Source organism: Balaenoptera musculus, chromosome 5 (assembly GCF_009873245.2).
Source record: "Balaenoptera musculus isolate JJ_BM4_2016_0621 chromosome 5, mBalMus1.pri.v3, whole genome shotgun sequence".
Classification (NCBI taxonomy): Eukaryota; Metazoa; Chordata; class Mammalia; order Artiodactyla; family Balaenopteridae; genus Balaenoptera; species Balaenoptera musculus.
In genome coordinates this window covers 74,079,335-74,105,989 of record NC_045789.1, presented here as the reverse complement: position 1 = coordinate 74,105,989, position 26,655 = coordinate 74,079,335, and the positions used below count along the sequence as shown (strand labels likewise).

General features: G+C 37.0%; 1 protein-coding gene across 2 annotated transcripts; it reads left to right on the top strand.

Moving 5' to 3' along the window:
• Positions 1–1,488: 1,488 nt before the first annotated feature.
• Positions 1,489–25,114, top strand: TMEM33 (transmembrane protein 33). Of its 2 annotated transcripts, XM_036852612.1 has the most exons (8): positions 1,489–1,631; positions 1,800–1,867; positions 5,289–5,383; positions 5,915–6,102; positions 9,375–9,442; positions 10,401–10,534; positions 15,407–15,490; positions 19,615–25,114. In XM_036852612.1, exons 2-8 carry the CDS (start codon positions 1,823–1,825, stop codon positions 19,742–19,744), a joined length of 744 nt encoding a protein of 247 aa, XP_036708507.1. In that variant the 5' UTR covers positions 1,489–1,631; positions 1,800–1,822; the 3' UTR covers positions 19,745–25,114. The 2 variants fall into 2 exon arrangements, with proteins under 2 accessions (XP_036708507.1, XP_036708506.1); XM_036852611.1 differs by having other exon boundaries at positions 1,491–1,867.
• Positions 25,115–26,655: the final 1,541 nt, after the last annotated feature.

Here is a 26,655-nt window from a genome sequence, read left to right as displayed (position 1 = left end):
CTCTTTGTTGCGGTCTGCGGGCTTCTCATTGCGGTGGCTTCTCTTGTTGCGGAGCACGGGCTCTAGGCATACGGGCTTCAGTAGTTGTGGCACGCAGGCTCAGTAGTTGTGGCGCATGGGCTTAGTTGCTCCGTGGCATGTGGGATCTTCCCAGACCAGGGCTCGAACCCATGTCCCCTGCATTGGCAGGTGGATTCTTAACCACTGTGCCACCTGGGAAGCCCCTACTGTGATTTCAAGATGGCACCATTTGACTTGTCAGCTACAGTGGACTAGCTCCTAAACCACTCATGGCTACTGGTGGAAATCTACACAGAGTCATGGTTTTCAAGTGGGGTACCAGCTGCCCGTAAATCTCTAGTCAGCTTCCTCCCCCCAAACCCCTCAGATTTTATTCTCAATGTCCTGCTCTTCTAAGTCTTCCTTCTCTACAGCTCTTCTCTAGGTCTCAAAAGATGACCTTTCTTCTCCAGCACACCCGGATCTAGTCAGTCACCAAATCTTGGATGGCCTCTCCAAGTCATCTTTCCTCTTTTCTTCCCCCATAACACTGCCTGGTTCAGAATCCCATCACTTCTCTGCTATATATATGCAATGGCCTCCCTATTAAGCACCAGGCTTTTGGTTTGCCTCTCTGATCATTCTCTTATCCTGTTTCCAGAGTGATCTTTTTATGTCTCACAATGTCACACTTCTTAAAATTGTACCATGGTTCTCTGGATTTCGGGTCAAGTTCAGATCCTCTCTTTAGCACACCTGCTGGCCTCTCTAACCCAGATCTTGCACAATGCACATCCTACCCCGAACACACACACACACGCACACACACGCCTCCACGCCCATCCCCGCCTCCAATGGCATGTTCATTGTGGTTATACTGAATACGTTCTCTGTCCTGTTGCTTCACGCGCTTTCTGTTGCCGTCTGCAATCCCCTCCCCCACGTAGCTACCTTCTCCTTGAACTACCTCAAAACCTAGGGCCAGAATTAGATTTTCCAGGAACCCTTCCCAGACCCCTCTGATTAGGGCCTCCAGTGATTAACTCGGCCGCTCTGCACAGGACACAAGCAGTGTGCCGTGATTTCATCTTGCCTATCTCTCCCGCAGTCTGTGTCACAACCATCTTTTTATCTTCCTTGCCAAGTATGGAGCCTGTCACACAGCAGTCCTCAGGAAGTGCCTGCTGAAATAACTAATGTTAGAAGTAGCACCACAGGGCCTCGTGAGCCCCTGGAACAAAACAGCAAAGAAGACATTTCTGAGGCTTCTATATCAGGGAGTAGAGAGCCTTTGTGGTTTTCCATGGGCAGGGAAGACCATCTTTGAGCTGTGACGATGAGACAAAAGCTGCTTGGCCAGACCCGCTTCTTAGCTTACAGAGCAACGGGCGTGCACGACACGGGAAGCCGAAGCCAGAAAAACGACACTTCCCGTCATGCCTCAGGGCACCGCTGCGGGTTTCCCCTCTGCGTCACCGCCTCTTCCCCACGGAAGTGAGGGGAGCACTTCCGGGTTCGGCAATAAGCTGGAGCCGGCGGCCTTAGCTCGGCCCTTTGGGCCTTCTTCCGAAGCTCCGCCTTCGCTCCGCTCTTTCTAGAAACCCAGCTTTGCTCTTGGTGGTGTCGGACAGGTATTTCCCGGCCGCTGCGGGTACCCGCGGGACAGTCCGCTGCACTGAAGCGGCGAGTCCTTTGCTCTGTGGAGGCTCGGAAACTCCCGCCGGGAGCAGGAAAGTCAGTTCCCGGTGTCGCGACCCCGGCGCTGACCTTCCTTCGCTCTTTTCCCTTTCCGATTGCAGCGTCCCAGACGCGTGAGATCCCCATGGCGGATACGGCCCCGAACGGCCCCCAAGGGGCGGGCGCAGTGGTAAGTGAGCGGGCAGGGCCGTGTGGCTTGATTTGCAAGTTAGGAAGGAGCAGGAAGTGTTGGGAGTCGGGTCCGAGGCGTTCCAGAGGCTCCTTGCTCTCAGGACTGGGATTACTGGTACGGGTGGGGGTGGGGAGAGGGCCGACCGTGAGCGAAGACGTTAGAGGGAGCTACAGGTTTCTGTTTCTGAAGCGACAACAGGCCGGCCTGGAGCAGGTGGCCCTCACCTGCATGCCCACCTGTATGCCGCGGAGATTAGGCCTTCTTGCTTCTTCCCACCCCTCGGTCCCTGTCCTGTGTCCTAAGGTTGAAGATGCCACCTGAGATCGAGGCGTGACACACGCCTTGTTCCGCACACGCGTGTTGGCCCAGAACCGTTCTGCCCGTTTTTAAGCCGAAAGAGGGGAGCGGTCGTTTTCTTTTCCTTTCGTCGTTTTACGAAGAGAAATGTTATTATGCTTTTGTAACTTTTTTATTTTTAAGATGCAGATCTGCTGCTTATTACTAGTTTATTGTACCAGAAGCATAATTGTCCTCTACTTTTAAACACTAAGTATGTGAACTGAGCCGAGTGACGTTTTTCTTTTCAAACATTTGCAACGTCTCTTTATATGCACACTTTCTTTTTTTTTCCCTTAATTTTGCTGAACCATTTGAGAGTTGCTTACATCATGATCATTAACCCATGAGTACTTCAGTATTCTTCTACATGACCACAGTGCAGTTATCACAGCAATTTTTGCAGTTAAATTTGGGAAATTTAACGTTGATAATGTTATCAACCTAAAACACAATTTATATTCAGATTTCCTCAGTTGTCCTTTAGAGCTGCTTCCTCCTTATCCAGACTCAATCAGAAAGTGTGCATTGCGTTTCCTGGCCTTTGGTCCCTTTTAGTCTGGAACAGTTCCCTTGTCCTTCTCCTCCCATTTTTGTCTTTGGAGAGTCGAGACCTGTTGTTTTGCAGAACGCTTCTCAAATTGGAGTTGTCTGATTCCCTCCCCCCCTCCCCCTACAGATGACTAGATTCAGGTTAAACATTTTGGTAGGAATATTAAATAAGTGATATTCCGTTCTTCTCAGGGCATTATATATATCAGGAAACATTTTATGTTGATTTATCTCATCATTGGAGATAAGTTTGATCATTTGGTGAAGGTGGTGTCCACCAGATTCTCTATTGTAAAGATAACTTGTTTCCCTTTGTAAATAAAAAGTGTTCTATGTCATGATACTTTAAGATTGTGTGAATAATTTTTCACCTCAATAGTTTTTTCACCCAAAGATGCATTATATTTTTTGCCTGAATTATTTGTAACATAGTCAGTTCACTCTTTTTTTTTTTTTTTAATAAATTTATTTATTTATTTTTAGCTGTGTTGGGTCTTCGTTTCTATGCGAGGGCTTTCTCTAGTTGCGGCGAGCGGGGGCCACTCTTCATCGCGGTGCGCGGTCCTCTCACTATCGCGGCCTCTCTTGTTGCGGAGCACAGGCTCCAGACACACAGGCTCAGTAGTTGTAGCTCACGGGCCTAGTTGCTCCGCGGCATGTGGGATCCTCCCAGACCAGGGCTTGAACCCGTGTCCCCTGCATTGGCAGGCAGATTCTCAACCACTGCGCCACCAGGGAAGCCCAGTTCACTCTTAAAATGTAAACCAATACGCTTTTTTAATTGTGTAGTAAAATGCACATGCATAAAAGTGTACAAGATGAAATGCACAGTTCAGTGATTTATCACCAAATGAACATCGTAAACAAATAGGTTTTAAAGAAATGTTCTAAAATTAAATTTCAAACTATCATGTAGAGTCTGAATATTTGTAGAGAAACTGAGCACTGTAAGCTGGATTCATGCTTCCGCTTGACTTACTGGTGATCATTTCAATTTAGAAGAGTAACAGTAGTAGGATTGGGTAGAATGAAGTGGAGGCATATGTCTGAAATTACCTGCATGCTGTTAGAAAGCATGCAATAAAATTAAAAGCATCCTTGAATTTCAAAAGATACTTGCATTTTTCCCCAAAGCTTTTTTTATATCTTCTTTCAAATGATAAGTTAGATTGCTTTGAGCAGTGTTTTAGACTCCAGGATAAGACCTATTAGTGAGATTTGAAATCCTTTTCATGGAAACACTGTTTATAAAACATTAAATAGAATACAAAATACCAAAATTTATCACACATAGTAAAGATAAATATTGTTTTTGTGAGGTTTTTGTTTATTTTATATACTCACATGTGTCTGTATTGGGTCTTGATGTAAAAATTGTGTAGGTTCTATCAAAAAATACAAAAGCCACTTTAGAATTTGAATACACAATACAGTTTGAATGAGAAAACCGATTTTAAGTTATTGCACTCGTGATAATGGACACATCTGTTGGCAAAATGAAGTAAAAGAAAAGATAGAATGAGGAAAAAATGGAGAAGAAAGTGATATATGGAAGTTTAATCCAGGGAAATCCACAGAAACCAGGCTAAGACTTGTCAGGGAGCTTCAAGAGGATGAAGAAAGTCATAAAATCGGAGGTGTGAATAATGGCACAATGTCAGGTGCCATTAACACCTGACAGCCATATTTTGAGCCCCTACAGTATGCCAGGCCTTTGTGTGTACGTTGGCAAATCATCCTGAGGCTAAGTGACTCTTACCATGGTTTTACATTTCTCCTTTGTAAGGTTGATTTAGTCCAAACTGGCTTTGTGTGATGCCTTTTTACTCAGACCTGAGACTTGCCTGTTTGAATTTGAGATTTTTTTCTAAGAATAGGCATTATGGTTCTCTTGAGAGCAATTAGTTCTTATTTAATGTTCTTTTAAAGTAGGTGAAGCCAGTATTACAAGTGTTGAAGGAATACAGACAATTGTAGTTAAACTTTTCTTGCCTAATTAGTCTTTTTTTTTTAAATGTCAACTGGTATTTTTCTATTTAAGTACTTCCTATGCTTTCCATATCAAAACTATAAGGAGGGGACTTCCCTGGTGGCGCAGTGGTTAAGAATCCGCCTGCCAGTGCAGGAGACACAAGTTCAAGCCCTGGTCCATGAAGATCCCACATGCTGCGGAGCAACTAAGCCTTTGAGCCACAACTACTGAGCCCGTGCTCTAGACCCCGCGAACCACAACTACTGAGCCCGAGTGCCACAACTACTGAAGCCCGTGCACCTAGAGCCCATGCTTTGCAGCAAAGAAGCCACCGCAAACAAACTTATTAAAAAAAAAAAAACTATAGGGAGTTTGGCTTTGTTACTGAACATAGACATGAAACAGTTGCCCTAAGAGTTTACACTTAATGATCTTAAAAAAACAATTGCTTCAGGGGCATTGAGACATTTTGAATAGGAATAAAACTACATAATATTAATCCTTAAAAACATAATTTGCAAGCTTAATTTACTACAGTATTTTTCTTTTTACATTCAGCAATTCTTGATGGCCAATAAACTGGACACGGCAATGTGGCTTTCTCGCTTGTTCACAGTTTACTGCTCTGCTTTGTTTGTTCTGCCTCTTCTTGGGTATGTATTATACATGTTTCTGCCTTTGGTATTCACTTGTTCACTTTTTCTGGAATACCTTTTAGGTGTCACACTTGTTAAACTGCAAGGGGTTCAGGGACAAATAAAACACAGGTCTCATCCTTAAGGCACTAATATTCTAGTAATACCAACTGGAGGTATATTTTATATCATGTGTTTTGTGAAAAGTAACATCACATTGAAAATTGAGAGAAAATGGTTGTGGGGATGAGATAAGTTCATGGTTTTTTTGCATTTTTGATTGTTAAAAGGAAGAATGACTGCTTTATAAAATTCAGTTGTGTATTGTACATCAACTATGCTTCAATAGAAATAAATAAATAAAAATTCAGTTGGGTATATATATAAAGTGATGCTTCTAAAAAGGTATAGTAGGGTCAAGCAATTTTTTTTTTTCTATTGACAAGTAATAGATTTAGGTATTGTGCAATTATGATGCAATTCACAAAGGAGGAAGAGACAAGGTAGTTGTTTACGTCTCATGATAACCTCTCTCCTGGTAATTTGCAGGTTGCATGAAGCAGCAAGCTTTTACCAACGTGCTTTGCTGGCAAATGCTCTGACTAGTGCTCTGAGGCTGCACCAAAGATTACCACACTTCCAGTTAAGCAGAGCATTCCTGGCCCAGGCTTTGTTAGAGGACAGCTGCCACTACCTGTTGTATTCACTCATCTTTGTCAATTCCTACCCTGTTACAAGTATCCTTTTGTACCTTTTTGACAGTGAAATTGCCTACTGAGTGTATAGGAGATCTCTTCTTATTATTTTTTGCTGCAGGAAGGATTCAGCAATGAGGGTGTTCCATGAAGCCTGGGTTGGTTGGTTTGTTGGAGCTTCATTTGCATGAAGATACATTAAGTGTAAGAATTTCTGACTCTGAAATATGAAGTCCAAATTTTGAAGAGCTGATTGGGAATTTTAAACTTTGTATCTTTGATCTTGCCTCTTGTAAGCTTCTTTATTCGCAATGGATATTTTAAAATTCAGATTCAAAGCACAAGCCTATGGAGGACTTATTTTAATATATGTTTCTTTCATTTAATTCACACATTCTTTGGCAAAATGCCCAGATGCCTTGCCTTAAGAAATAAGAAATCCTCAGCTCTTTCTTTCAACTCCCAGTGAGCTAGAAACAAATGGAAATTAATCAAGAAATAACTTACTTAAGCTGAGAATGGGATAATTAATCAATAAAATAAATAGAAATTAGTATTTGCTATGGATAGAGTAGAATATAAGGACACATGGATACTCTCTGGAGCCAGTGAGAATTAAATAACTCATTTGGAATTTGTATGTTTATACATTTCAAAAATATGTTGTGGGATAAAAGTAGGTATTCTTAAAAAGGAGGGGAAGGGATTCTGCAGTTTGGTATGTTTGGGAAGCAATAGGTTAAACACTGTTGAATAGATTTCTTTACTGTAGGACCTTTGATATGGTAGTGTGCATTGTGAGACCTAAGAGTTATCAGTGTTCCCTAAACTTAATCATTTTAATCGGTTGTCCACCCCCCACCCCTGCCCCCCATGAATCATCCCTCAGGGAGGTATTCTGTACTTTCAGAAGTACTGTTCTTAAGTGTTCTTGAATATTTATGATACAACTGTACATAATGGAAAGCACAATAAAATAATCTCTAACACTAAATACTACCTATTTAGATAATATTTTCTATGTTCATGAAGTATCAAATTTTAAATAGATTGTTTATAAGTTTTAAGGAAAAGAGAATAGGAGGAAAGTGGCATTTTTTTGAGCACCTATTTTGCCAGTATATACAGACTTGACATACTTAATTCTTGCAACACTCTGAAAAAAATTATGGTGAGCATTATATTATTGATAAGGCTACTGAGGCTCAAAGAGTTTAAAGTAACTTGGTGGCATCACATTGGCAAGTGAGTAGTAATGTAGGTAAAACTCACTAGGTAATTGTTGTACTACAACTGTAAATGATAAGCACATTTGTTTGGCATATCATCGGGTTGACCTGCTTTTGTCAGCCACATTCATTGAGGTCCTTTATAATCACCAATATTAAAATTCTTGCTTTTCTGAGATATAATGGGAAATTATATAGAGGTTCATATTTCTGCCCTTACTAGCTTAAAATTTCTTTGAAAAGAAAAACAAATGATAGAAGCTTTGTTTTCTAGATAATTAATGTAGAGCAAATTGAATACATCAATACCGACCTCTGGGACAGTTTTATTGAGTGAATCCTGAGACGGTGCCAAATGACTCATGACAGTGAAGACAACCTCTCTGCCTTTTCTATCCAATTAGTTAGTTGCTAGGCCATCTCTAGGGAATGTTGGAGATTAAGGATTTAATGTTCTTTAAATTCTTACGGGAGGGGAGGGGGGAGTATGCAGTGGGAATAACATAAACTATTAATTGGCAAGAAATACTAATCTGATTGCTAAAGTAGTTGGGTATTACGTTAATAAAGGTGATCCCAAAGTCATGTTCTGATCTTTGCTCTTAGAAAGGTGTTGTATTGTCCTTTTTCTATTGTACACTTTTCACCCCTTGTGTTTTCTAAATAGTTTAAACGTAACAGTGAATGCTAAGGTTATGAATCTCTTATCAAGGATTTGTGAACTATAGAATGTTAGAGGTGTAAGACTCATTAGAAATCCCTAGGTTTGATCGCTGCAAATTCATATGATAGAAGATGGAACTTGGCCTTGGGAAATGAAATCAGTGTCAGAGCCAAGAGTGAAACCCAGATATCTTGACTCTGAATTAAGGATTCTGTTAAAAGTGTAAAACTGTATGTGTGTGTGTGTGTGTGTGTGTGTGTCTGTATATATATGATCTCTACTCAGGAAATTGGCATTTTACTTAATTTTTATGAGTGGCACAGAAGAATTAGGATATTAATCAGAGAACATTTATATTAGAGAGTTAGGATTCTTGTAGTACTTGGCTACAGGTCAGTGTTTTACTAGCCACCTGGAACTTAGGAACCTTTGGGTCTTAAATGATGAGTTATGGTTATAATGAATTTGATACTCAGGTTATGCTGTAGTGGTCATTTCCCTCACACCAAGCTTTCAGTTGGTGTAGAAAAATATAATGGTTTATTTCTTAGAAATTGCTACTATTTTTAGGACAAGTATTTTTGCCCTTCATAATTAACTGTCTATATCATTTCATGGAAATAACTTGGACAAGTGGGGTTTTTTTGTTATCAACCTAGCAGAAATTGTTGTAAAGTCTTTTGAGCAATTTCCATTTTTCAAAAAGCTGAATGAAAATGGTATATTTTATCTATGACATAAAGCCAAACAGTGAAACTGAAGTATAAGGATTCTTTGCTCATGTCTGTAATTAAACTGATGAGACTCTCAGTTGATTAAATACAAAACCAAATATACACTGTCTTTTTTATTTGTACAGATTGAGAACACATTAACTGTAAAAGCTTGATTGGAACAATATCTCAAAATAATGGGGTCCTTGTAGGAAAGAAAGAATTAAAGATCTTTAGTTGAGGAAAATTTGAGAACTACTCTTTAAACCATTACTCTAAACTCTTTCCTAAGCCATTGAGTTGATGAAAGCAGTACAGAAGACTATTTTGGTATTTGAAGGCTGTTATTCTGTCCAGGATGGCCATTGTAGGGTTAAAAGCTGTATTACTTAACGCTTTGAGATGGCCTAGATTTCAACTTAATTTAGCCAATGTTTGCAATATTTTATCCATTAGGAATAGGTGAAAAAGCTTTTTTCACTATTTTCTTCATAAAAAGAACTACGAGGTTTAAGAAATGAAAGTTGACTTTCTTCTTTACAGATTAAAAAAACCTTCATTTTATGAAGTGTATCAGTAGACCAGAAGTCATCACTGAACTCATTTTAGCAGATGCCATTTTAGATCTGTATATTTGAACATAATACATAGCCTGTTTTGCAAAGTGCTTGATGAATTTTTAATGTTTTCCTTAATTATTTTCTTCAGTGAGTATTTTCCCAGTCTTGTTATTTTCTTTACTTCATGCTGCCACATACACGAAAAAGGTCCTCGATGTAAGTAAAACTGTCCTGGCTTTGTTTTTTGTTTTTGACTCCTGGATTTACAGATAGTTGACACAAATTTGAGTTTTAAGACATTTGGGCATTTGTCACAAAAAGGTCCTGTATTCCGTACAAACTTGCTCTAAATTCGTGATTTGAAAGTTTTGATATTTTTTACTGTTTAAGTTTCAATAAAATAGTGCATTTTGTAGATAAGGGGTTGTATTTAAGTTTACCCCCCAGTTCCTGGAGTAATTTCTGAAGTTTGAAATAGATCTTTTTATTAAAAAAAAAAAATCATGTCTTTTTGATTTGATAAGTTGTCAGAGATCTCTGTTCTGTCAGTAATTTTAACATACCATGTGTGTAGAGTGTACCAAATTTCTTTTACACTGATGTTCAGAACTGCTACTTTCCTAAAATTTTTTCTTATTACTGGGTTGGAACATTAAGCTTAATAACTTCAGTGTGCCAGGCAGATTGACTGCATATGCACTGAAATTTGAATTAAAATATCCAAAATTTTGCCTTGTGTTGGCCTCCTTATTCCTGTAGTTCTCGGATCACAGCAGTAATTGGACTCTGTAATTTCTACCTTTAATCAACGAAGGAGTCACAGATACTTTAACTGTATTTCTGGGTAGCCAGGTTTTGTTATGGTTGGAGAGAAATAACCACTACTTTTCTTGAAATAATCTAATCTTTCTTAAGGAAGATAAAGTGTCTATGAATGAAAAGGACTTTTATTGAAGTTGTTTCTCTATTTAACTCTACAAATATAGAAAATACAATAAAGCAGGAAAATACATTAACTTTTGTCCCTAAATAATTTGTAAATTTTTATATCATCATTTTCAAATAATTGTCTTTTGGTTGTATTGTGTATTGGATATGCAATTTATCTAAAGAAAGAAAATAATTGATCGAAAATGCTTTTGTTATTTCTAATGTTTGTTTTCTTATGTTTTAGGCAAAGGGTTCAAATAGTTTACCTCTGCTGAGGTCTCTCTTGGATAAATTAAGCACTAATCAACAGAATATTCTGAAATTCATTGCTTGTAATGAAATATTCTTGATGCCTGCTACAGTTTTTATGCTTTTTAGGTAAGAATAAAAATATATTTATTTTAGGAGGCTGGTGTTTAAGTGAACATAATAAATGTGTCAACTCAAATTTTATCCTGTTTACATCTGTTGAAGTACATACTGAGATTCAGAGCTTAGATGGATCTTAGCAATCATCTTTTCACATGATAGTAGAGAACCTGAGAGTATAGTAAACTCCTGTAGTTTACTATGGTAAACCTAGGCATTTGTCTTCTTTATTATTCCTTGTGATTTATCATTTAACATTTTGAAAATTAATTTCAGAATAACTATTTTGAAAGAATCTTAGGAAGGCTAGTTTAGTCCGTTCTAACATCATTGAGATGATTTGTCCCATACTAGAGAAAAATCTGAAAAATTAAGGTCTGGTATTGTTAGTTGCTTACTGCCACCTCCATATTTTGTTTGTATGTTAATTATAGAAGGAATGCATGAATAAAGAAAGCCTTCCTTTTAAAAATAGAATATCAGGATAGTATTGACCTCTCTATATTCTTGCATTTAAGTTTTAAAACCACATTTCTGCCCAGATTATTGCTTTTTCAATTTTCAGTTTCTCAAGTAATAGGACATTACAAATAAAAGCTAAAATACCATTTGACTGTGAAGCCTAGTTGCATTCTGTCCTCTCCTTCCCAGAGCTAAGGAGTTTGATACGTGTACATGTATGTAGTTCTTTTAAAGTACTTACACAGATGGATAGAAAATATATATTATTATTTTATGGGTGCGGGGCTTTGTTTAGTTTTTTGGGGGTTTTTTAATAAATTTATTTTATTTTTGGCTGCATTGGGTCTTCATTGCTGCGCGCGGGCTTTCTCTAGTTGAGGCGAGCGGGGGCTACTCTCCGTTGCGGTGCATGGGCTTCTCATTGCAGTGGCTTCTTTTGTTGCAGAGCATGGGCTCTAGGCGTGCAGTCTTCAGTAGTTGCAGCACACGGGCTCAGTAGTTGTGGCTCGTGGGCTCTAGAGTGCAGGCTCAGTAGTTGTGGCACACAGGCTTAGTTGCTCCGTGGCATGTGGGATCTTCCCGGACCAGGGCTCAAACCCATGTCCCCTGCATTGGCAGGCAGATTCTTAAGCACTGCGCCACCTGGGAAGTCCCTTTGTTTAGTTTTTATTGTATATCAAAAGCATCAATTGTCTGCATCTTGCTTTTTTCGTTCATACAGTATGTTTTCGTGACCTATTTATATGACATTCATATTTCTGGTTTGTTTCATTTAATGGCTGTATAGTGTTCCATCATATTATGCTACATTTTATTACCCATTCCCCTGATGATGGCCATTTGTTTCCAAATTTTTACTTTTCCAAATGTTGATGCAGTAAACATTTTTTTACCTGTCTGCTTATACTTTTGTGTGAGTCTGTACTTTTGCTGAGTCTAAGCTAGGTGCATTTTATATTTAATAGACCATACCAAATTGTCCTCTAATAGGTCTGTATTATCTGTTTTCCATAATCTCATTAATTTGTAACAAACTTGTTTTTGTCTATGAAATATTTCATTTTAATGTTCATTACCTTGGTTAACTAGTAAGGTTTTTATATACCTGACAGTTACTCCTTTCTTCAGCAGTCTTTCTTTAAGCTGGTAATAGAGTTTTCTAGATTTCCTCATAAATGCATCTGTACCATTCTTATAAATAATATCTTCCTCTGAAAACTCCAGGATCACCACATGTTGCTTAAGTTGTGGGGTTCCAAACTAGATAATATAATCTAAATAGGGTCCTGGAATGATACAATGGGAAGACTTCTTATTGGGTGTTTGGGAGCTAGATTCTGGTTGATTTGACCACTAACTTAGCCTTCTGGGCCTTGATTTTCTACACTTAAAAAATTAGTAGTAGTTGAAATAAGTAATTGCCAAAAATCCTTCTAGTTGTAACGTACCATGAATGTTAGGTATAGAATTTGATGCAACTCTATTTGTCGATTATTCCACTCTGAAATTTTCACCCTAGAAGTTAGTTCATCTCTTTTTTGTGATCCTGATCATACACTTAAACATTTTAATTGGTAAAAGGAACCTTTTGCCCTCTTACTTTCTTGCTCATTTTTCTGTTTCTTGGGTCATCTGGTCTTCAGTCACACGAGGTTCTGTTATTTGTTTCATGTACCTGGGTGAAAGTTAAAATGTAGCTACCAAAACTAACTCTTTATGTGGAGGTAATTGGTGACTATATCTGAAACCTCCAGATTCTGGTTAATAAACAAAATAATTTGTTCTCCTTTTAGGTAAGCTTAAGAGAATTATAATGAAATGCTGAGATGCCAGGCACACTTAAACAAAAACCTCATTTTGGGGACTTCCCTGGTGGCGCAGTGGTTAAGACTCCACCTGCCAATGCAGGGGACACAGGTTTGATCCCTGGTCTGGGAAGATCCCACGTGCCGGGGAGCAACTAAGCCCGTGCACCACAACTACTGAGCCTGCACTCTAGAGCCCGTGAGCCACAACGAAGAGTAGCCCCCGCTCGCCGCAACTAGAGAAAGCCCATGCGCAGCAGTGAAGACCCAACACAGCCCCCCACCCCGAAAAAAAGCCTCATTTTTGGAACTGTAGTAAATTTTTTGTTGGAGCACCAAGTTTTGACTATATTGGTATATTAAGTCAATTGTGCTACTTAATCTTTTATTTAAACACTTATATACAAGTTGATTTTAATTTTTAAGATTGTAAAGGAAATGAGAATTTACCAAAAATATTTAAATAGGGGAATCACTTTGTTATTCTAAAAAATTAAAATTAAGTAATAAAGTTTTATTCAATCCCTAATAAGAAAAGCTATTAATGTTTCAAGTGTGTCACTTGACCACAACACAAACTGTAAAATTAAAAAACAATTTTAAGTCATTATTCCTTAAACGCTACCTTTCATGGTAGAAGCACAGTCTGATATTAGAAGGCTTTATTAAGTTAAACTTGTAGCTGTAATGCATAAAGCTCTGTATTTAAAAGTGAACATTCTATGAATTTTCTTATACATGTAGTGTATGAGTTTATCTTACATATACACGCACACATGTGCAAAGACAAGTAAAAGGATGATCATTGTAGTTTTATTCATTAGTAGAGAGCTGTTACCTAATAGTACATGCATAAGGTGGAATATTTGAAGCTGTGAAAAGAATGAGGTAATTTATGTGTTGTGATAGGGGATGATCTCCAAGATATAATAAGTTTAAAAGTGGTTGAGAACTGTGTAGCGTATTCCCCGTTTATATTTTGGGGTGTGTGTGTTTAAAGACATGTATATTTCTTTCTTCTGCCTCAGTTTCTTTCATCTTTAAAAATCAGAATGATAATACCACTTCCCTCCTAGAGTTAAATGGTTCAGTGCATTACAAAATGAGCACTGTATGTTAGTCATTATATACACTTGTTTATGTAAATTTCTGGAAGGATGTATTAGAGACTGCTATGAGTTTTTTTTTTTTTTTTTAGAAATTCACGTTCTTTTATTTATTTATTTATTTATTTATGACTGTGTTGGGTCTTCATTTCTCTGCGAGGGCTTTCTCTAATTGTGGCAAGTGGGGACCACTCTTCATCGCGGTGCGCGGGCCTCTCACCATCGTGGGCTCTCTTGTTGCGGAGCACAGGCTCCAGACGCACAGGCTCAGTAGTTGTGGCTCACGGGCCCAGTTGCTCCGTGGCATGTGGGATCTTCCCAGACCAGGGCTCGAACCCGTGTCCCCTGCATTGGCAGGCAGATTCTCAACCACTGCGCCACCAGGGAAGCCCCGAGACTGCTATGACTTTGAGGAAGAAACTAACTTGGCTGATGGAAAATTTGTTTTTCATTGAATATTCTTTTCTACTTACATTTTCTGTAATATGTGAATTTCTCAATTTAAAGAGTTAAAGTTTTATGTGATTTATTGGGGAAGGTGGATATAACATTTAATTATAAGTTTGTAATCGTGTAAATTTTTATTATGACAGTAATATCACACAGTTTAGGGAAAAAAAGGCTAAAAAAGGGACTTCCCTGGTGGTCCAGTGGTTGGGACTCCACGCTTCCACTGCAGGGGCCCAGGTTTGATCCCTGGTTGGGGAACTAAGAATCCGCAAGCCACACAGTGTGGCCAAAAAAAAAAAAAGGGGGTTGGGGGTGAGGGATGGGACTAAAAAAATTTAACCTAAAAAACAAACCATATTTAGCATCTTAATGCATTTATTCCCCAAAAATGTTTTAAAATTTAGTTGTAGTAATATGTATAGCTTTATATTCTGCTTCCTTCAGAGTTACTGTGTAGTTTTCATAGTCAAGATTTTAAGTAGTTGCATACCAAGTCCATCAAACATATGATTTACTTAGCCCTGCTACCTAACTATCCATGTTAGTTTGTTGCTCCATTTTATCTGTAGTTATTTTAGTGAATATCTTAAGATAGTTTTTCCTAGGAAAGTATTCCAGACTTAGAATTTCATAAACATATATATGACTCTTGAGGTATTGTCATTGTTTTTTAAACCAAGAAAAATAAATAGTGTAGGCTATGTAAATTTACTAGTGACCCTGTGTGGTTTTATTAGTTTTCTTATTTGCTTATATAAAATAAATTACTTTTCATTTTAAATATCTTATAAAGTTTTAAAACTTTATTATCAATTATTAGTGGTAATTGTTGAAACATTTATTTAATATTTGCTGATTTATTTAAAAGCTTTTAAAAATTTTAAAAAAGTAATACCTACATGAATACATGAATAACTTGGATTTAGGTATGATAGATATTACTGTGACCATTTGATGAATGAAGACACACATTCTCCGATTAAATTGCCTTTAAATTTTGAGAGTATACATATGAATTGATGATGTGTATTTATTGCCCTTGTATTTGTTTATTTCAGTGGTCAAGGAAGTTTGCTCCAGCCTTTTATATACTATAGATTCCTTACCCTTCGATACTCCTCTCGAAGAAATCCGTATTGTCGGTAAGCTGGTGATTAGTTTAAACCTGTTTTATTTATTAAGAGTATTGTGAAATACAGTATTTGTAACTTTTAAGAGTTGTTTAACTTTTATGTTAGAATTTAGAAGCAAGCAGTGTTTTTGTGAATTTAAGTTCTAGGCCTTAGAACTACCTAGGATTGATGAGGAGGTGGTTGTACTTCTTTTCAGACACTAAGACTAGACTTTTCTCGACCACTTCTAAAACAGTGCTAAAGCTTAAGGAGTTTTAAAATGTGTAGGACATAAGTCCCACTCTCAAGGCACTTTCCTAGTTGAAGAAACAAAAACACATGTCAAATAATAAGAAAGGAAGCAGTAGTTTAGGATATGGTATTCACGTGTCAATCTGTGATGAATTGTGATGTTTATTCTACTATATCAGTACTATAGTCCACAACAGGGGAGAGATCATTGAGCCAGAAGAGAGAAGAGCCCAGGAAAGTTTCACAAAATAGAGATTTTAATTTGTTCTAGAAGGATTAAAGCCTTTGAATAGACAGAATAAGGAAAAGCATTTTAGGTGGGAAAACAGAACAAGTTCAGAGGCAAGAAGATAAAAGCAGAGTTTAAGGGGCATTGAGTAGACCTATTTGACTATAAGGGAAATTTGAATGGTGAGTGGTTGGAGCAAAGATTTAAAAGGTATATTGCAGCCATATCATAAAACTTCCTGAGTTTCAGGGTAAGAAGGATAGCCTTGTACAGAATTGTTTGGAGTGGAAAAATGAAGAAGCAGAGAAATATTTTAGTAAATTATCATAATATTGAGGAACGGAGGCTTAAATTAATGTACAATAAATTATGCCTTCTGATCTCAAAAATTAGAAGAAAACAAAAATGAATAGCTGTTTTTTTTTCTTTTTTTAAATTTTATTTATTTATTTATTTTGGTGGGCTTTTCATCGTGGTGGCTTCTCTTGCGGAGCACGGGCTCTAGGCGCGCGGGCTCAGTAGTTGTGGCTCACAGGCTCTAGAGCACATGCTCAGTAGTTGTGGCACACGGGCTTACTTGCTCTGTGGCATGTGGGATCTTCCCAGACCAGGGCTCAAATCCATGTCCCCTGCATTGGCAGGCAGATTCTTAACCACTGTGCCACCAGCGAGGTCCCTGAATAGCTGTTTTTAATAGCTTCTTAAATATGTTACTCAGATACTAATGTTAACATAGTTTTTGTTTTCACGTTTAAAATAAATTCATCATGTAATAGAATTCAGCCAGAAATTCAGTGAGTGTGTTAGCATGATCTCTATTATATTTTCACAAGCAAAGTAAAAACTAAATTTGAATGCTGGTCCATCATTTGCCAAGCTTATGACTTCAGGCGAGTTACTTAAATTTTAATTTCTTCACTGACAGAGAGAAAAACCTCCTTCTGGAGGTGAAATGAAGTAGTGTTTTTAAAAGTGCTTAGATTCTATTAGGTTCTTAATAAATAGTTTATTTTTCTTTTTTTATGCTTCTGATTCTCCTTTGAAGGGGTTTTTATGCTCTCACAGACAATGTCTTTTTCACAGTACTTCCTAAAATAGAGCTTATTTTCTTTAGACATAGGTTCTTAATGAGTTCCTAGTCAAAGATAAACCTTTAATTTTACTTGATTCCATGAGTTTTTCCCTTTTTCTTTCTGGTTCTTGTATTCATTTTAGACATTATATTCTGGTTCCCTACCCTGGCATCCAGTTTTCATCAGTAGATTTGTTTTTCTCTGCTTCTTTATTTCCTCTTCTTCTCTGCTTCTGTTTTCTCCACATATCCTTAAATCATATCATCACCTATAAAAATGTAGAAGTGTTCAGCGGAATAGAAAAGAAAGGATAGCAGTGCTATAAGATAACACAAATATGTGCTAATAAACATCTCGCATTAGCACACGTTTTAATCAAAACAGTGGAAAGGTAATGGAAAATATTTGGGCTTATAAATATTGATAAGCAGGATATAAAACTACATTTTCTACACTATACTTTTTTTTATTAAGGGTTATGAGACAGTCTATATAGCCAGTTTGTACCATGTTCACTTATCACGACATTTATTCTCAAGTTAGTGGTATGAGTCCTTTGTTCATGTCGAGTGTAGATTGTGCAGAGCTGTGCTAATAGAGCAGCCACTAGCCACATTTGACCATTTAAATTTAAATTAATTAAAATCTATAAAATTTAAAACTCAGTTCCTGAGTCAACACTAACCATATTGTTAAGCGCTCAGAAGCCATGCGCGGCTGATGGCCGCTGCATGGGACAAACAGATGGACATTTTCATCACCACTGAAAGTGCTGTTGTTTATGCCGGGGATAGAACCATGAATACGAGAATGAGGCATGCCTCATCGGTAACCTGAAGGGGTTTAACTGGAGTGTTTTCAGGATGCCCTCTAACTTGATTCATTAGCCTCATTTATTCCGAAGACAGTGATTGTGTGTTGATGATAACAAGTTTAATGTGGGATTGAAATACCTGCTTTCTAGGGACTTAGAGCTGAGTGAATTAGATAGCTACATAAGTCAGTGTGATGATGAAGGTGCTGTGAAGGCACAGAGTGCAGAGGGAGACAGATGAGAATTCACGGAGGAGGTGGTAATAGAAGGCCAAGCCTTCTGAAGTCTGAGTTCTGGCATGTGGGTGCCTGAATGCGCTTGGCATGCCAGTAGTTGTCACTTGAGTTGAGGAAGTATATAGGGAAGTAGTGAAGATCTGTGCCCAGAAAGGGAGACAGGAACTAGATCATGTGGAAGGGTTTGGACTTTATTCTAAGGTAGGAAGAGCATTTGAAGTTTGTAATGTGGAGGGGTTGAGAACACGATAAGGTCTGATTTAGAAATACTGTTCCAGAAGATGGATTTCAGGCTCACCAAAAGGACAAAAAGACCAATTTGGAAACTGTTAGAGAAGTCCAGAGCCTGAACTAATTCAGTGGTAAAAAAAAGGGATAAATTTGTAAGCTATTTAGGAGGGTTGGAACTTGGGGCTTAGGGAAGAAGAATAAGATAAAGAAGACCTCCAGGTGTCTGGCCTGGGAACCTTGGAGAGTCATGAGTAATGCGGCTGTCACAAAGATAGGAGATACAAGAGGAAGGGCAGGTTTTTAGATAAATGTGCATCTTTCCAAATTTTCTTCCTGTTTTTGTGTGAGAGTGTATTACATCCTTTTAAAAAACAGATTATTGCCTTCTCCTAACCATAAAAATAACACAGAGCATACAAGAAGGTAGAAGTTGTGTCTTTATGTAGGATGAGTCAGCACATAAAAATTATGAACAGCCAAAATTATCCTTGATGATTCTTTAAAGCACTTATAAATTACAGTACAGTATACATGATTTTGTGTCTACTAACCTGTACAATATGTGTGATGTGTGTGTGATTACAGTATGTAATAAAGAGTACTTCATAGGCAAGTGGCACAGTTAAGGCAAAGTCGTGATCCACAACCAGCCTGGGCTCAAAACAGGCAGCGTAACATGGGCATCATGGCAGAGAGTGGTAGGAGATGAAGCAGGAAATTCAACTGAGACAGGATTGCAGAAGGCATGGGATGTTGAGGAGGTGGGATTTAGTCTGAAGGCAAACAAGAGCCTATTTGATCAATGGAATGATCCAGTTGGGAGGTAACATTTATTGAGCATCTTCTGTGTTGTCTCATTTAAACTTCACTGTGACTCCAATAAGTACATAACCCCATTTTTCAGATGAGGAAAGCTCTAAGAGGCAGTATGTTCTTTTAAGGAAAGAGTAGGTAGGATTGCTCATATTATATAATTTTCACTTTCTTGGTCTCTTTTTTAGAACTAGTTGAATTTGCCTAAGTCAAACGTGAAAATTATGTGACTCAACTGTAAAGAAGATACAGATAATCCCTAATCTCAGCCCTCAGAGAGAGCCATTTATTAAATGCTTTTGTTGAATGATTTTTTTTCCCCAAAAAAGGAAACAGGTGTTGATTTGGGGAATTTTACTTTGTATGTTCCCTACAGTGCATCCTGGTTACTTCTTTTACTTCTTCAAATTCTTTAATGGCTGTGGGGAAGTCCTTCATTAGCATTTGCTCTTGCCTTACGTTGCTTTTTCATTGGGTTCCTGAAAGAAAACTATTTTATGTTGCAGGACCTTGTTTAATGAACTGAGGATTGTTGTTGAACATCTAATAATGAAACCTGCTTGCCCACTGTTTGTGAGAAGACTTTGTCTCCAGAGCATTGCCTTTATAAGCAGACTGGCACCAACAGTTGCATAGTTTAACATCCAGCTAAGTTATATATAATATAAATAAGCATTATTAGCTGCTGGTACTTCTGCTACGGATGGTTAATTCCAGGTGTAAAACTGACCTCAGTGCAATTTACATAATTTACATAAATGCATCTCAAAAGAAAAATGATCATTTTCCTGGCATGTTAAATCAAGCCTTTTAAACACTTTCTGAGAAACTTTATTGTAATGTATTGTTAATAGTTAGGGAAGTTTGAATCTTGTGATAAATGTATCAAAAATTCTTTAGATGCTGCTGTGCCTTTATCATGAAGTACATTTATTTCTCTGGTAAAAATAGCTCTAAAATTTGTTTTCATCTCATCTAATTGGTAACCTGAATTTATATCTGGCATGAGTTCATTATAGTAACATTAACATGTAAATTCAGTATATTTTGAGACAGTATTCTTTTGCCATTCAGTAATTTTGGCTGATGATTTTAACAAAAACACTTCCCACTGTATTTAATTTCAAATTGCTTTTAAATTGATTTTGTGCTGCTTTGTTAGGACAGATTTATTTTGGATATACTGTTATAATAGGAATTCTATATGTATCTTATACTATGACCTTCCAAAATTTTATTTTCATAATTACTTCTGTGGCTTTGAATATTTTTTTTTTAAAGGCCCAACTGAAAGCTTGTTAACCAATTGGGTAAATATTTGTGGTCACCTAAGCGTTTTACATCAGAGAGCAATACAGTAGTCGGACACTTTTCCTTTCACAGACCCATTGAGTAACATTTCTCAAATAGGAAATCCTTCTTTTAGAAATGTGGGCACATAGGTTTTAGTATTACTGTAATTTATACAATTATTTAGATCAGATTCTTGACTGCCAGTTTTCTCGGTTTCTTAGGCTTGATTTTCATAGACAGTTGCAGCAATTCAGATGCTTTTTGAAAGGAATGTAACTGAAGATTGAGCGTATGACTAAACTTTGTATCTGTTCTGAAATAACGAAGATTATACATACTTACCCATCAAATCTGACTTAAAAGGTTAAATAGAAAGGTTTATAGGAAAGGTTATTGCCTGGGAATGGAGCCAGGGGAGGAGTTGTGGGGGGAATAGTGTGCGTTTCGGTGGTGTAACGCACAGCTGCATTTGGGGGGATTGGATGTATTATGCAACTGTGATTTGAGTTGTATAATATGTTAAATGTGTTCGTTGAGCTTCCATTAACTCCTTTTTAAAATTCATTCTGATCTTTATTGTTGCATGATTGGAAATGTTTAAAACCTTGCAAAATGTAAATACAGAGTAATTAACGGTTTTTTTGTGACCAGTTTTCTTCTATGTGCATGTAACTTGGATTTCTCCAGTATACTCAGTGACTTACCAGTAACATCAGTTTTCTTTTTATTCAACTTTTTGATCTATAGAAATGTGATACCTACTTGATAGCTCAACTGTCACCAGCTATTTTTGTAATTTTGTAATATTTATCTACTAAGTTAGAGAAGCCTCGTAATATACAGTTGATTGTAGGGGTGGGGCAGTCTCACTATCACTATGTATCACTATCTGATGGTTTTAAAAACTAAATTTTCTAGAGCAATAAAGTAATTATAAGGTTAAGTAAACAATATATTATTGATTTCTAATGACGTTTTTAAAAATTTGAATTGTATCAAGAAATTTTGGCAGCTGAAGGCATACTTTTAAGTTACTAGGTGTTTTTGTTTGCTTTTACAATTTTTTTAAATCTTGAGATAATTTTAGATTTGTAGAAGAGTTGTAAAAAATAGTAAAGAGAGTTCCTATATACCCTTTACTCAGCTTCTCCTTGTGTTAACAGCTTCCATAACTATACAACATTTATCACAACTAAGAAATTAACCCTGGAACAATGCTATTAACTATTAAGGTACAGAACTTATTCACATTTCACCAGTTTTTCCATTTATTAATTTTCTTTTTGTGTGCTCTGTTTCTACCATGATGTTTCTTTGAATGATCTATAAGTATGCCTCTGTTTTTAGTTTTTCCTGTTTACGTTGAAAATTACTATTGGTCAAAAGGATTTTCCTAAAGGAAATAATTCATGTTTAACAACAAGAATTTAACATTAATACTATTACAATTTAAAACCCTCTGTGCTTCAAAAGTCAGTGCTTTTATCACATAATGGAGTTATATTTCTGATATGCTCATGTTCTTTAAAGGAAGGCTTGATTTATAAACAAAATACTCCTAAACTCATGAAAAAATAAATCTTAAAATTTGAGCATTACTAGATGTTTAGTTAGCATGAACATGTAGTTAGGAATTTTGCAGTATGAATACATACAACTAGCTAATTTGACATCTGAAATTATAGGGTAACTTGCATATCTATCAAATTAAAATTAAGGAAATAGAGTATATAGAATGAATGTACTAGGAGAAGTTATAGCTGCATAGCTGAATTTATTTTTACTTACAGGTTTAAAAAAAAGTTGATTTAACATCCAGAATATCTAATTCTTTAGGAAGTGGTATAGTGCTGCTGTTCTTCTAGCACTTTTAGATATTAAACCTTCTTGGACAGGTGGAACAAAATCTACTTTATTTCTAACAAAGATTCTATATTCCATTTGTATACTTGACTCCTCTTGAATTTTAACTATTTAACATCAGTCTAAAGAGAAATTTCATAAATAACAATTTGTATTTAAATTTTCTTGGGGTAAAATTCACGAAGGTAGATGCTCCTAGAAGAAGTAAGCAAGAAAGAAAGCTAACCTTTTTAAAAAAAAAATTGAATTTAGTTATTTGGGAACCTCCCTTATGGGGAAAATCAAGGCATGCTTAACATTAAACCAGAAGTTGTGAAGGATTTATGGTCTGTTGTATAACTAAGAATTGTAAAGCTATCAGAATACTTCTTTTCCTCCTAAAAATCAGGATCAAAAATCAGTCTAGGTTTGTGAGTTTAGGACATGAATATTATTCATCCTAAAAAGGAAAATAGGTGTGTATATAATGCTGCGAGCAGAACTGAGAGTTTTTGCTTTAAGTTTGAGATAAGAATGAAATTAATTTTGAGGGATTGTGGTAAAGATCCTTATCTAATGCTAAGGAATCTGTTTTAATTAATATAGTTCTGAAGCTCCCATCCACCCATCTACCCAAATCCCCTTTTGATCTGCTAGCCTCATTGCTGTCACCCAAATTGAGACTGATTTTTATTCTGTAATGAAAACGTCAAGGGAGAAAGTAACCACAGTTATGTTTATGAGCAGTAGGTGGCACTCTTTCCTCAAGTAGTCCTCAGCTGTTTTACGTGCCATGTTGGAAGGTTAAATGACACTAAATCCTGAGTCAGCATAAAACTAAGGACCTGAATTCCATGACTCTTTAATATGTAATTATTCAATATTCAGTAAATATTTAGTAAGCATTTACTATGAGTACATTTTAAAAATATTGAAATGTTCAAAAGCTGGAAGAAGTACCCTGTTAATATCTGCTTTCTAGGTAAATAATAGTATAGGCCACAATTATTGGTGTTATTCAGATCATGATCTCTCTGCTGTTTTTGTTTTTGTTTTCATAAGTGCCTAAATTACCTAAACACATCAATTATAAAATTGCTCTTTCTCCTTCATTTCAGGTATATAGAAAAATGGTACTTGAAATTTGTTCATGTTCATTTTGTAGGTGTACAAGGTGTAACTAGTTCCATCTCTTAAAATTTAGACTTTTCACAATAATACAAAAGCATATTGAAATTTTTGGATATTAGGAATGGTACCTAGATTTGTAAATTCAGTTTGAGTTGCAGAGACAACTATTGATAGTTTCACTTATCATCTCGTTGGAATTTCTCTAGAGTTAAGAGAATTCTACAGAGGATATATGATAGTGTAGCTCAACAGATAATATACCAAAGGCATATATGTTTTATAAATCCGGGAGTTATTTCCAGAGATTGTTGCAATGAGCAGGCCTGTTACAATATTCTGGGTGGAAAGTTGTGATTGGATCTGATATTAAGGATAAGAAAGGAGCTGCTGAAAGTTTGGGAGGCTTCCTGGTAGTGATTATTCTATGATATGTTTATCTTCAGAGGTGGTATTCGGGAGGATTCTTAGAAAGGAACACATCCCTGTGTGAGGGATTAACTGTAGAGTAGTCTCTCTCCTGTTGTGCAGTGCAAATAGGAAAACTGACCTGCACTGAATTTGAGTTGATGTGACAAGAGGTAAAGTACAGTATTTTTTTAGTCTAAAACAGATTCTTTTTCTTAGAAAATGATAGAGAAAAATTATTATTAGGTATCTTTGCTGGAATCTAAAAATTAGCTCACATTCCAGAAGAAGGAAAGGCCCAAGAATCATTTCACTTTTTCCATCATAGTTTTCCAGAGCTACTTTTTTGATATGCTCAGTACTTTTAAACTAACCATTTTTTTTTCTTGGTTCATGACAGTTTAGTTCCAACCTAGACTATTTTCTTTTGTAACTTTAAGACAAATGCTTTTGATATGAATTTTTGCTTGCGTATGTATCTGTAAGTTCAGACCAGATGGGCAAAGTCTTGGGCAGATAACATTTGTGATGTGTATATATTGGAACAAATGTAAAAGGGTCACAAGGATTAGAAAGAGAGTCATAAAAAACTGCTTGATATATAATGCATGACTTCTGGTGCTCTATATAATGGGAGATATTGAACTAAAAAATTTGTATACACAGTATGTCAGCATTTCTTAGTAACTTCTTTTGAATCCATTTTTAATATCTAATATTATACAGGTTGGGGAGTTACATACTCTTCAGGCCAATACTATCCAGACTGTATAAATTTATAAAATAAATTGAAAAATTCATCATTCCCCTGTATTCAAGATCAAAGCACATAAATGCTAATGTAGGGCTCAGAGGGGACATAATATTGCTCCTGAATATTTGAGAAAATGTGAACTCCTTTCAAGAAAATCTAATAAACATAATAATCCTAGCCTGCTGACACTAAGGAAAAAGGACCTCATTCACTCTTTCTTTTATGCAGTGATTTACTGGTCCCTACTGATTCTCAAATTGAATCACCGTACTAAATTATCTGTGCTGGTACCTGTGAAAGTAAGCCCTGGGATCCGTATTTGTTTTGTGTTCTGCTTAAATCAGCAAGAATGATAAATTTGATGGTGTGAAATTGGAAGTGTCAAGGGCTCTCTTTGGTGATTGAGCAAAATAATGTCTCCACTTGTAATTTATTGTGACCCTTTTTCACTGTATGTGCTTTGTATATCTAATATTTATTTCAATACAAATTAAATTGTTGTTCCCGCATCTGTATTGTTATACCTAAGATTTTATTGATGTAAAAATCAAATTGCATAATAAAAAAAAATTTTCTCTGGATTTAAGCTGATTTGAAAATGTTATGTTGCAAAAAAAATTTACAATTAGAATTTAGCTTTCCATTGCTCTTCCTTGCCTTATTGTTAGAATAAGGTGAATTTGAACTTCCTTTTTTGTCTTCAGCTCATCACAAACAATAGAACTGGTGTAATTTTGTGATCTAGTATGAGACTGGAAAAAACAAATGTGGTCTAAGGTGAAACCGGAAAGAAAAGAAAAATTATAGCGCATCTCTCAGCTGTTCGCTTGCTTGCTCTCCTGTAGTTCTTTGTCTAGTGAAATTTACAGCCTAGTGGATGAGTTATTTGTAACCCTAAAATGATTCACAATATACAGTATATTCAGAGTCATAAATCAACGCAGGATAACAGAGAGGAATGTATTTCCCTTCCAGATGTTTAGAGTTGGCAGATATTTTATGTGGCAGTTTTAATAACTGGTACTAAGCAAAACACTGAACAAGCGAGTTAAATCCTTGTCCACTTAGAGATTATAGTCTAAGAGGCATTATGGAAATCAGTTGTATAAAGGCAATTTTGAGAGGTGAATAAATATTGAATTCGTAAATGAGTTGTCCGTGTAAGGGGAAAAGTGTTTGATAGCTCAATAAATTGAGTGTTAGGAGAATTGATTTCCTAAAGATTCAGTGGTATAGGCTCTTAGGAACATGTACATTGTTAATTCATAATGCTCTTTCCCTGAGCATATGGGAATATTTGAAGCTGTTTAAGAAATAATTCTGAGCTTTGGGGAAGGAAAGGTCATCTCATTCCCCAAGCCTGGTTGAATGGAGTGACTCCTCAAAGAAGTGGTCAGCCATTGCTTATCAGGGAAGGAGAGGGAAAGCAGAAACAAAGGGGGAGCAGTCAGGAAACAATCGTGCAGCTGTGGGGCAGGGTCCTGGTTCCTCCTTAAGGAATATAACAGTACCTTTGAGTTCTGTAGGAACTATAGCCCCCACTTGGGTGGAGAATGGTAACTTAAGGCTGAGCACAAGATTCCTTGAACACAGCTCTGTTACCTCACCATAGACCAATCAGAAGAAAGTGCACAGGGGAAGTCAGATCCCTCTTCCCCAAATGATTCTCCCTTTAAAAACTTTCATGGTCGGGCTTCCCTGGTGGCGCAGTGGTTGAGAATCTGCCTGCCAATGCAGGGGACACGGGTTCGAGCCCTGGTCTGGGAAGATCCCACATGCTGCGGAGCAACTAGGCCCGTGAGCCACAGCTACTGAGCCTGCACGTCTGGAGCCTGTGCTCCGCAACGGGAGAGGCCGCGACAGAGAGGCCCGCGCACCGCGATGAAGAGTGGCCCCCGCTCGCCGCGACTGGAGAAAGCCCATGCACAGAAACGAAGACCCAACACAGCCAAAAATAAATAAATAAATAAATTCATTAAAAAAAAAAAAACTTTCATGATCAAGCAGAATCTTCAAAGTTGATTTTTGGACACCAGTCCGTCTTCTCCCCGGATTGCTTCCTGAATAAAGCAACTTTTCCTTTCCAACCAGCACTTTCATCTCTTGAGTATTGGCATTCCAG